The sequence below is a fragment of the Mesocricetus auratus genome, unplaced genomic scaffold, assembly GCF_017639785.1.
Source record: "Mesocricetus auratus isolate SY011 unplaced genomic scaffold, BCM_Maur_2.0 Super-Scaffold_100676, whole genome shotgun sequence".
Classification (NCBI taxonomy): Eukaryota; Metazoa; Chordata; class Mammalia; order Rodentia; family Cricetidae; genus Mesocricetus; species Mesocricetus auratus.
Window position 1 is genome coordinate 40,340,447 of NW_024429266.1, and position 12,869 is coordinate 40,353,315.

The 12,869-nt window shown below is 38.0% G+C and overlaps 1 protein-coding gene across 1 annotated transcript in view; it reads left to right on the top strand.

The window, feature by feature from the left end:
• Hmcn1 (hemicentin 1) overlaps nucleotides 1–12,869 on the top strand; it is a 423,434-nt gene that overhangs the window by 212,535 nt on the left and 198,030 nt on the right. The window contains 3 exon segments of the mRNA XM_040738098.1: nucleotides 904–1,031; nucleotides 3,141–3,254; nucleotides 7,817–7,975. Coding sequence (XP_040594032.1) covers nucleotides 904–1,031; nucleotides 3,141–3,254; nucleotides 7,817–7,975 — 401 coding nt within the window.

Here is a 12,869-nt window from a genome sequence, read left to right on the forward strand (position 1 = left end):
TTTGCCTCAGTAAACTGAGCCAGACTCTATTCCCAGAACAACCACAGGGGCATTGCATCTCTCAGGTTTTCATGTTGGAGGACCCTCTGCTGAGCAGTTCACCGCCAGAGCCAAGACTGCCTGTGTGCAAACTCCAGTGCTTCCATTGAATAACCCTGATTTTGAGAAAGTTGTGTAAACTCTTCACACATCTGTAAAACAAAGATACTTATATTATCTGTGTCATTTGGTCATTGGGAAGACTGAAAATTTTAATCTACAGATGTGTTCCATAACAGTCTCTAGCATAAGGCCAATTCTGGACACATGGTATCGGTGATGGTTTTGTCAACGTGACCCAATCTAGAATCACCTGAGTAGAGTGTCAATGAGGGATCACTAGATCAGGTTGTCCTATGCATCTGAAGGTTTTTCATATCTGGGTTCATTGAAGTGGGAAGTCCCACTCTGAATGTAGGCAGCACCATTTATGGGCTGGGTCCTGAACTGTCCAAGAGTGAAAAAACAAGCCGCGCAAGAGGCAAGCATGCATGCCTTCTCACTCTGCTCTTGATTGTGGATGAAATGTGAAAAGCTACTTAGAGTTCCTACTTTGGCCTCCGCGTAGTGATGGCACATAACCTGGAATTGTAAGCCAAATAAGCCTTTTCTCCACATATTGCTTCTTGTCAGGGTATTTTATCAGAGCAACTGGGCTCAAAAATAGGAAAGTATCTATTATTGTTTGTGTTATTATGTTATTATTGTTATACCTCTCCTTGTAACATGATGCTCTTAATGATGTCTGAAGCCAACAAAATTTTAATTCCAAAATATTCAAAGGAGGTACCATTGTGTCTTCATACTATAATGCAATGCTATTGCAATATTTTAAATTTTACTTTATTTTTTTTCAATCCAAAGACATAAGATGACCCCAGAAGGCACTTTATTCATCAAGAATGCGGTTCCTAAAGATGCGGGGACCTATGGTTGCCTGGCAAGCAATGCGGCTGGAACCGATAAGCAGACTTCTACACTCAGATACATTGGCAAGTATAATCAGTTTAAAAGGCAATGAAAATATAGATGGAAAGGTCCTTCCTAAGAGCTAATGTTGGAGACCAATTGTACCCAATATTGTAACTTATCACTCATTTCACATATTGATTAAAGCAAATATTGTACATGAATGAGGAAACCTAATTGTCAACAGAAAACAAGACATGCCCAGGTTGTGAAGGACTTTTAGGCTGCCCACAGAATTATACCCTACCGTGGCTCCTTTTCAGTAATATTTCAATTTCAAAGAAAAAAATCCCATGTCTTTTCTCATCTTACCTTCCATTTTATATTTATGTACTTATAATCAAAACTGAGTATCATATTATTTCCCTTCCAACCCTAAGGCATTTGTTAAGGTATATAGAAGCTGTATATAATGGTATTATTTGAGAGCATATCAGTATTTAATTTGAACTTCCTAATATTGGTTGAAAATGGCATGATGTGGTCAGTGTCAGATTGCAGATTGTGAATAATTTATTTGGATAAATAATCTGCCTTTTCACCCACTTCAACTTGACTCCAAACATGATAACACATTATAACTGTCAGTGTTGAGGAGAGAAGTATAGGGAAGCCACAATAAAAGTATATAATGGGTTGGCGTGGAAGGTTATAGAGGAATAAAATTGTCATGTCACAAGAGCCTGGAAAACATGAGCATAAGACAGACACAGTAGAGTAATTATTTAAGGGAAGATGGGTTCAGATTCAGAAATAACTGAATGAAAAGTGTTCACGGAAAACAGGTGAAGAGGTAACCGAGGAGGAGAATGTGGACTCAGTGATGAAAACAGAATTCTGCATAGCAGAAGGAAATTTTGTGCTGTCCACAGAGAAACCAAATATTCACATTTCTTTGTTGTATAATACCCAGAATACACCAAATTCTCTACTGGAGTCTGAGTGCTAAAACAAAAACAACCAACCAAAAATCTATGACACAGTAGTCCTTAGTCTTTAAAGGCTCCAATAATGGGAGTTGAAACATAAAACTATAAAAACAAAGCACTGACGATTACCGTGGGGATGGGGGTGGGGTGGGGAGGTCTGTAGAGGTCAAATGAATTCTAACCAGGGAATGTCAAAGAGTTCCCAAAGGGGATAGGATTTAAATTCAATCTGAGAGAATGAGTGGAATTTGAAGAGCCACTGTGGCAAAGGAGAGTTTAGGGAACAGGGCTGAAGCAAAGGCAGAAGAATGAATGAAAGAGGAGAAAGCTTTGTGTTTGGGGTTCCCAAGTAGAACTCTGTACCTAGTGATAGGCCAGCAAGTCTACTGCAGGGGAAGCTGAAAAGGAAACAGTTTATGAGTTTTGAAAGCCAAACTGTTTGAAAGCAGCAGGGACTGTTGGAGGGTTTTAGCAGGGGAATGGTGTCATCTTTGAGGAGAAAACTCTTAGTTTTGTTTAAAACAACCCCAGTTGAAGTTAGGAAGCTCTCAAACCATTTAGGTAAGAGAAAGTGTGTGACTGAGCTAGTGCCAAGGGATAAAGCAAAAAACACTAAGAAAAACACCATGTGCCATAAAAATAAAGAAATAAATGTATTATAGGAATGGGCACCCATATTTAGCATGGTGGGGAAAAGCAGAGAAAAAAAAGGAAGATGATTAATTACAGATTACAACATAAACACCCTTAAAGTCACATAGAAAATATTATTTAAATTCATCTGTAATTGTATTAATCTGAAGTTTTAATTTAGCTGACAATATCAACATTATCCCTCTCTCAACTCCATTTTTATTTTGATTCCCTTCTCTTCCGTTCTTTTGGTGTTGTGGACACAGGATGCATTTATTTGTCTGAACCCAGTCTCTGTATTGATCACTTTTTCTGCAAAAGCTCTGAATTACTCTCCTACATTTTGCACCTTTGCTTCCTAGTCATTTGCTCTGCTTCTGTCATTGTTTTGGCCACAACATTCATGTTTCCATCAAATGCATCTGGACTCACACATGCATGAGAGTGCCTTTCTTCTTACAAATGGAAGTGGGATCTAGCACTGGTGTAATGGTCTTTGATTCATTCAGCAAACTCAAAGTCCTCATGGCATTTTCTAGATGTTAACTGCTTGATCTTTGTGTTTTTCAGAAGCCCCAAAACTGGTGGTAGTTCAGAGTGAACTCTTGGTGGCCCTTGGGGACACAACAGTCATGGAATGTAGAACCTCTGGGGTTCCTCCACCTCAAGTAAAGTGGTTCAAAGGTACATTTCTTAAGTATGTTTGTGTTTGGCTCACTTCATTTGTTTTCTTTTTTTTTAATGATTTGCTAAAAATTTGTTTTTGGTGTGTGACTTAGTAGTCCTCTAAAATGTGTTTATGATCTCGCTGGAGACAATAGTTCACAATCCTGAACTTTGAATGTGACATCTGGGATGGATTACAGGAGTGTGAAGTCAAAGCAGGAGAAGTTGACCTTGCTAACCCAGCTGAACGTTCTCTTTATTAGCTTAGGACTGTTTCCTGTAGAAGACTGTCCAGGAACATTCAGTTGACGTTTAGAACAGCTTCCCTGGTTTTAGCTCACCTTTCTTAGAGTTGAACATTCACATATTGAAACGCTAGATCCTCAAAACTATGCCTTCCGTAAATGGTTCAACTGCAGATACACACTGAAGTTCACAGGGAATTGACAGACAAACTTTATGTCCCTGGTCGGTTTCAAGACATGCCCATCAGTTGCAGAACTCCTATCTATGTTTTAATACATAGATCTACTCCTGAGTCTATCACAAGAGACACGGTAATGCTCTACTGAGCCTTAGTGAAGCATGGTCTATGCACAGATGATGATAACCTGCATCTGTGGAAAGCCCCCAGTTTCTATTTCCATCTCAGCACTTCGTGATACAAATAAAGAAAACGCTGTGGACATTGTAAAAGAGAGGTTGCTAGGATTATTGAGATGCTGTTTGCAAAATACTTTTTAATCTTCAGATGAAAAATGCTAAATAGCACAAAGCACTGTTGTTATGATTCTGTTTGTTAAATCATAGATGCTCCCATAGCAACAGGTTGATGTCATAATCACAAAATTATGAATTCACCTCGGGTTCAAACTTAGGGAACATGAGGTGAAAAGAAAAAGGCTTTATGTAAAACCAAATATTTTTAAGTAGCATAAATCAAAAGCAAGAAGGGGAACTAGGAAATAATGCCATTTTTTCTGCTTTTCTTTGCTCAAGGGTTATTTAGTTTGTATGTTTTCCTTGATTTAAAAAAAGTATTTCTGGTTTTGCTCCTTATTGAGGTTCCCTAATGAGTTCCTTATTTCAGTGACTATAAACTAATTTTACTTATTAGAAATGCTTAAATATTTGAATTTCTAGTTAAATAAATATACAACTTCAAATTCAGATTGTGGCTAAATAGACATAGAAAGTCATTTTTTGTGTGACTCGGTAGTTTATGATGACAGTAAACCTCAGAAAGCTATGGCTGGCTCCTTGTGTAAAGTCACATGGAAAGTCCTGATCACAAACTAGGCGTACTTCTGAGAAAAGCCTATTCTTCAAGCCAATCTCTATCCCACAAACAAGGAGGAGGTAGGGAACTGTGCAGCCACACATGGAACATTCTGCAATTTACGTGTTTCCTTGCTCCACCATAGAGGTTGCAGATTAGTGCCTTCAATTAATAACATCCCAATGGATTCTAACCCACATGGGCATAAGATATTGATGCATAATACCATAAGACACCAGTGCTTATTAACAGCACATTTTCCTGAACTACATGTCAGTCAGCTCATCCTGCCAGTCACCAACAGGCAGTTTCTTGCCTAAGAGATCAGCATCACCAGGAGAAAACTAAAAACTAAAGTTTTTCTCATGGAAGACTGGCTCTAACACCTAAAAGTCAGAGACAGGTGGACTCTTATATCCTGGATACAAGACAATAGGAGGTCAAGAAATCTGACCTCATTGTAACTGTAGAAGTAGAGTTCCTGCTTTAAGCTCAGAATAACTTTTCCTGAAATTAATTTCTTAGGCAATTCTGCTTGAATAAAAAATATTTCATTCAGACCATTGGAGAAAAGAAATCCCATGGGGCAAAGTGCCCTCCAAGCCTTTAGGCCTTCTGTTGCTAGAAATGAACAGTATAAAGAAAATCAGGGACACCATTAGAGTTATTTGCGGTCAAATATAAAATTGGATTTTTTTATTGAGATGGATGGTTCTAAAATGTAGTTTGAAATCTCTGGGGGTTCCTTACTATTCTTTAAAGGGATCCACATGCTCCAAATTATTTTCATAACAACACTGAAATGTTATTTGGCTTTTTACTTTCGTTGTCTTCCGAGTGAGTAGTGGAGTTTCTGGAGGCTATATGATGTATGGCATTCAATAAAAGAAAAGTCAGAAGCAAGGACAAGCACTCAGCTGTCTTCTATTAAGCTGGACAATAGACACTATGGAAATTTACAAAGGGGCAAAACAATGCCACTTTTCTTACTAATTTTTTCTTGTTTGGGAAATATTATTTTTATAAAATGTATTTATTATGCAAGAATATATCGTGAGTTTAAAATAAAATAGGTTATGTGCATGTTTTTAAACTTCCCAGTTTGATTTCTGAACTATTAAATACAAATAAATATAATCCATGTAAATAAAAATTCGCTGGGTTCCTCAGTCATTTTTAAGGGGACACATGAGTGTCCTTGAGACAAACGTTTCTAACAGCAAGTTAATTACCATCAGTATTTGAAAAGTTCTAGTGTTAAACTTTACATACACAGAGTCAGAATTGAATTTAGATGATAGCAATGTGAAGCTATTCCTCAGTAATGTTAACTGTTAAATCCTAAAACAGATCATTGGAAAGTTTATTGTCTTACCAAGTCCAATGCTCTAATAGTACTTAATATTGAAACTAAATAATCCTCCACCACAACTCCATCTGAGAACACTATCTATATTTCTCTGCCTTCTCAATAATTTGATGAATAATTTTCAGTAGTAATCAAGAAAAAGAAAGCTCTCAAAATGTGATCAAATTACTTCCTTGATTGGACTTGTGCTTTCCAACCTTTCTTTCTTCCTTTCTTTCTTCCTTCCTTCCTTCCTTTCTTCCTTTCTTTCTTTCCTTTGTTTTCTCTCTCTCTTTCTCTCTCTCTCCCCCATCTTTCCTTCTTTCCTTCCTTTCTTCTTGTCTCTTCTTTCTTTTTTGTGACTACAATTCTTTCAACCAAAGCTGTCAGCAAAAGGTCTTTATTTCATCTTCTGAGACAGATGTCTTTTGACATATAGGAATAAGCTGAAAGCAAGAAGTAAATTACAAAACTCTAAGTGCATCTTAGTCCAAACAGTCTAATTCTTGAAGAACAATGAGGTCACACATGCATCCTCCTCTGGTAGGAGGGTGATTGTGTCAACATCATCTGCTTTTGTTTATTCAAATCTCCCAGAGGCACTTAGACAAAGATTTTGCTGTGTCTCTTTTTTGCGAGTGGAGTGTGTAGTAGCAAATGTAAGGCTTCCTAGGGGGTTGAAATATTGGAATTCTGGAAAATACTTTGTTTGGGGGCACTGACAGTTGCTTACTTATTGGAATTTTGTTGTTTGACATCCTCTCCAGAAAATTATACAAACAAAAGAGAATTGTCTACATGTTGCTAAATCTCATTGGTTGGTGCTCTTTGCAGCATCCTCTTTAAGAGCTGTTTGCTCTCAGGCTCTTTGCCTATTTAAAGCCAGGAGTTGTGTATGTGATCCTCAGTTCCAGCGTACATGACTGATGTGTGACATTTTAGAAAGTGTCTTTCAGATTTGGGAATGTCATTAAACCGTAAGATCAAGAGTTTAAAATCCTGAGGGACTTTAAGATCCCGATGTACTTTGTATCATTCTTCATACAACAAATGAAAAAAATGCACTAAACAGCATTACATATCCAGTGCCATGTGCTTTTTTAATCTACTGGTCATTGTAGTTAATTTAATTCTTTGATTAGGAGATTATTTGAGAGATGGAGAACACAGGAGATACATGTACAATCTTCCTTATGACTCTTTGAGGTGTTATCTCCTTCAATAATTAGTGGTTCTTGGAGGATCAGAGGCCCTGTTGGAACACATAGCACATAAAGGCAATCCAGTTGTACATAGTCTTTCTTGGTTCATCCTGTCCTTGCATTGAGATCCCTATCTGCTTCCTTCAAACACACTATCATTCCAAGTTCAAATTTTTAATGAATGGGATTTTTAGCTGCGGTAAACCCAAAAGATTAATATAAACCGACTATTCTTTCTATGCTCTCAGCAAACTTTCTCCCACACTTTCCAACAGTCCTCTTTTTAGTCATTCACATAAATTTCTCAGCCAGTTTAGGCTTATCACAAGACAAACTATAACTGACATCGCTCAATAAAGAGTCACTCACTAAGTTAATACCATTGATATCTCAAGCACTTCCAGGATCAGGGGAATGCCATAAAGATAATAGAAGCCTCTGCTGTCAGCCCTCATCTTCCTAGTTCCACTTTTACTGACCAAAGCCACCTTTCTGGTTTGCAGCCTGCTCCACCTTTCATGTAGTTACCAAGAGCTCATTCTTATCTGCTATAGATAGATGGAGGGAGCAGTTGTATCCAGTCATGAAAGGACCAGTTTTTAGACTGTAGAAAGTAAAGCATCTATGTTGTGCAACTGGAATTTGAAATATTGCAATCATCCTTATTTAGAAACTTCAAAATCATATCAGTGGCAGAGTAAACCATGACAAATTTTCCATACTTAATGTTCTTCCTGTTGTTTTGATTTAGGAGATCTTGAATTGAGACCTTCAACATTCCTCAGTATTGACCCTCTCATGGGACTTTTGAAGATTCAAGAAACACAAGATCTGGATGCTGGTGATTATACCTGTGTAGCTATCAATGAAGCTGGAAGAGCAACAGGCAGACTAACTCTGGATGTAGGCTGTAAGCTTTCATGTCTATTGGTTGCATTATTTTTCTGACACTGAGTTGTTATTTTCCCTGTTGATCACCTGTGAAACAATTTGTTATTAATATTTGTCAGAATGGCGAATCCAGCATAGGCATTTCAGATGACTAACATCATAACAGTGGCTAGCAATTCCGAGAAGGTTCTAATGTACCATTCATTGTGCCAAGAATGTTTTATGGGCCATCCCATTAAACTCTCACAACCCTACTAAGATGCTATAATTATGTCTTATACAAATATAAGGACACTGAGCTTATATAAGCTGATCCACTTGATCAGGGTTGCAGAGCTAGGGAGAGACAGAGCTTGGGTATTTGACTGACCTCAGAGACTATAGGCTTCACCCATATGTGTCATCTATTGCCATTTTTCTGTCAGTAGTCATCCATTCTGCCCTCAGATTCCCAATTATGAACATCTGGAGGCCAGAAAGTAGAGCTTGGCCCTAGACCATAATCTAGAGATGTTGATGACAGAAAAGGTAACATTATTTTTTTGTTTTAGTTTCAAAAATCCACTAGGAGTTACTCACCAGGGCATGAAATAAAGTACTAACTGCAAATGAATGTCAATCATCATTGGAAGATGCAGTGTGTGCATGACAACTGTATTTGTGTTCTTAGGAAGTTTGGTTCTCACTTCATCATCCATGTCACATCTCTTTAGAAAAATAATACAAAACAACAAAAAATCCACTCTCTAAACAGTGTGGTAAACGAGAAATAAAGCAGAACTTGTTTTTCATGGAAAAGAATGTGACAGCTTCATTTTCACAGATGATTAAATATTTACATCTCTTTAAACTTCTAAGTGTAGAATGTCAATAAATTATATTTTCTTTTCTGTATGTTATGTACAAGAATTTTTTGTCATGCTCAAACTGAATTTTTAAACACAAGTGAAGAAAATTAATCTTTTACAAACCATTTTAGTTCTATTATCTTAAGCCTTTAAGTGAAAATTATGGCCCTATGTTCTTGATATTTTGTTTCATGGAAACCAATTTTCTTCCCTCCTGAGACTTGCTGTGATCCTGGTCCCTTGCCGTTGGCTGTCTGTCAAACACTATTCATTCTGGCTGAATATGCCCTGAAATTTTAATACAAAATACTGGAAATGGCACAAAGATTGTTATAGACTCAGTCCAGAGTAGTGTTTGAACAACAACTGAACTCTGTTGTTATTAAGAGAAATACCTTGGAAATAAAGTTGGAACTGTTGGGTAGAGGGCACCTCTGATTCTCCTGGAAGACTTTCAACTATACTAATGATTTTGGAAATGTAAGACTCAAATAAGGGAGGTAATTAGATACAGAATTCTTGTATTTAAGAAATACAGAAAGGGTGAAGTTCCAATTCTCAGCACCTCCCTGCTCTGTCTTTCCCTGCTTCCCATGGAGATGTTTTGTACCCACACAGCATGCTTTTGCATGTTCTCTGTTACAGAGTCAGAGAAATGGTCTCATTGACTTTCCTAGTTATAAAATAGTGATCCCTTAGACACAGCATTGAGGATGTAGCAAGTCTGAGGATCACATACCTACTTCTCGCTCATTGACTGTTTCCTTCTTAATCACGCTTTGCTTCTGAGTCTTCTGGATTTTCTCTGATGTCCAGAAATGCACCATATATAAAGGCTAGTGGTATCTGTTCTTGGTGTCTTACGATGATATGTTAGTGGCTTTTCTCATTACTATGACAAAATACTTGAAAACAATTTTAAGGTAGAATGGTCTCATTTAGCTCCAGTTTCAGCATGTATTGTCTATTATGGTAGAGGAGACACAGAAGAGTGAGGTGGCTGATCCCAGTGTGTCTATAATCAGGAAGTAGTGACAGCCAAGTCCTGGCATGCAGCTTTTTATTCAGTCTGAGACCCAAGTCCACAGGATAGTGCCATGAGCCTTCCTCAGTTACACTTCTCTGGAAATAGCTCCAGACATACCCAAGTGTTTGAAAACCCAGTTATATTGACAGGGAAGATTAAAAATAATCAGAAACTTCCCTACAAATGTCTTCTCTTTAGACATCACTTTTAAGTGAACTTCGATTCGGCTCCATCATATGCAAGATCCCTACCTTTCACGACTCTTCTAAAGCAATGAGCTTCTTAGTTTTGATCCTAGTGATCACACTGAATGAATCATCAACAGAAATGAGTCATCTCCTTGCTCTGATTTTGACCATTGTTAATGGCTGGCAAATAACTTAATGTTGAAGTTGGCACCATTGTGCTTCTGTTGCATCGCAGTATTCAGATTCTTCATTATAGCCTTCTTAGAGCAGCTCATAAAGTGTGAGTAGACTTAGCTCATGAAGTGTGAGTAAACTGGCCTGCCCATAGGAGGCCACAGTTACACATGGTACCCGGTGTAGTATGCACATGCTACAAACCATGGTTGTAGAGGTGATTGTGGTTTTTAGTATTAGGCTGTAAAAAACGCACTATGGATGGAAACTTTCTCCAGAACGAATATAGTGGTTAAGAAAATAGGCACTTGAGAGAAAATGGGTTGTCCCCTTGACTTTCCTTGTTTTACAGATAGAAATGGCATTTACTTTACAGATGGATTGGAAAGATGAAATGACATGCTATCACTTACATACACCCACCATATTAACTGTTACCTATAGGACTGCTAAATGAAACATATATATTTTGTGTGTAACTTCATGTATACCATGATTATTTTCTTTCTTTGAGCCTCAAAAATGATACAGGAATGCTTAAACAAAATGATACAGCATTAAAGACTAGACTTTGGACTTTTAATGTGAAACTCATTATCTTGATTTGACTCCTTTTTATAAAGGACTTGAGATGAGTTAAGTAGTAAGCTTAGTAGTGCATAAAATTATTCCTTTGAGTTCCAAAATTATTGGGCATATTTCTAAGTTGCTTGTGACTTAAGAAGAAAAACATGCTTTTATCCATATCATGTAGCTATTTGGGCTTTCAGATTGTTTTCTGTGGGCCTGCTACCTCACAGCAGCACTACTAGACCAAAAAAAAATAACAAAAGGACTGTTGAATATCATTCTTGAGTTTGAGCTTCGTGTAGTGAACCTCCTTTTTCCTGTTTCTCATTATCATGGCTTTAAGTTATAGACATTTCAGGTCAACAGGGAAAGTTACCAATGCTTTTCATCCCTTGAAAAGGGGGGTAGTGAATTGTGAAGTCATTTGGAAGAAGAGGGGATTGGAAACATCAAACAAAAAGTTGGCTTGGCAGTAATATTTTTAAAGCATTCCACACCACACAGGGTTTGAGTCTTAGACTGTGGTTTTGTATTTTGTGGTTTGGTGGAACCAAAGCAATGTGTCTAGTCATTTTAGGAAAGAAAATCTCTGACTGACATAATGCAAGAGTTGCCACAGAGGGAATATGTATTTAACTGTCTTGGGGGTCAAGGAAAATAATTCAGAATAGTGTTTAGAGCGAGATGGCAAATTGGTTTATGACTGTTATGTTTTTCAAACAATGAGTCTGCACAGCCATAGTTATCTCTACAGACAATAAACTGCATGGCGGTGCAACACCTACCCCTCATGCGTATCTCAATGAGCTACACAGATGCTTAGGAAATCACCAGGGATCAAACATTATCCTAAGAGACTGAATGCAGGTCCCAAAGTGAAATCAAATACAAACATCAAGCTCCAGCACTATGATCTAACAAATTAATTCTGTAATCTTCATGTTTAATACAGTTAGTATTGAGGTAGTTATTTCATGCTACATTATTAGTAAAGATCATCTCTTTTGACAACTTGAAATATAAAATACTACTTTTCCTTTACGTTCTTGGAGAAATTGAAGCTGGAGAGAGGGGTAAAATGACTTGCCCATTATCACAGACTAAAACCCCCCGAAATCACTCAGTGGGTTCTTACCCTTCTAAGTAAGACCCTCTCTTCTAGAGAAGCACCATTGCTTACTGTCAGTCAGTAACTACTGCTCTCCTGGTCTCTAGTTTTGCTAAACTATTCACAATTCACCCAGAAAACTCACATGGAGGTTTGTTGGCCACAGTCAGGGGGAGGAAGTATTTAAGTCTTTTTGGCTCAGCTGGGAGCTGCTTCATTTTTGGAAGTTTGTCTGTGGTGGACGTTGTGTTGGCTGCTCTCTCAGGCCTGGTGTTCTCGTTTGCCTCTTGTTTTGAGAGTCAGCCCTTATGTTCCCTGCTCTGATGTCTTATGCCTGATGCTGTTCTAGAATCTGCTTTGCAATGCATGACTTCTCCCATCTTGATTAGGTTTGTGGGTGTAACTTGAGTTTGCTTTTCTGTTCTGATTCCAGATTCCCTTCTTCCATTACTTCTGAACATGCTAGTGTATCACTTTTCACTGATAATTATATTTTAACATTTCCATAAAGGGAGATCTCCATTCCCTCAAGTAATTGGTGGATTTCAGCGTTCTGAATATTTTTATTGTTCTCTCATATATTACATCCCTATCACAGTTTTCCCTCCCTCCCTGCCATTTACTTCCCACCCCCACCTCCTGTCTCCCCCACATCCATGCCCTCTCTGTCTCTCCTCAGAAAAAAGGAGGCCTCCCAAGGACATCACTACAGTAAAACCAGGCACATACCATCAAATCAAGGCTGGACCAGACAACCCAGTAGGAAGAAAGGGGACCCATAAGAAGGCAAAAGACTCAATGACTGTCCCTGCTCCCACTGTTAGGAATTCTACAAGAACACCAAATTACTTTACCATAACATATATGCAGGGGACCTAGGTCAGATCCCTAAAGGCTCCATGATCTCTCTTAGCCCCTATGAATCCCAGTCAATTGATGCTGTGAGCTGTGTTTTCCTGGTGTCCATGACACTTCTGGCTCCTCCTATCATTTCTCCC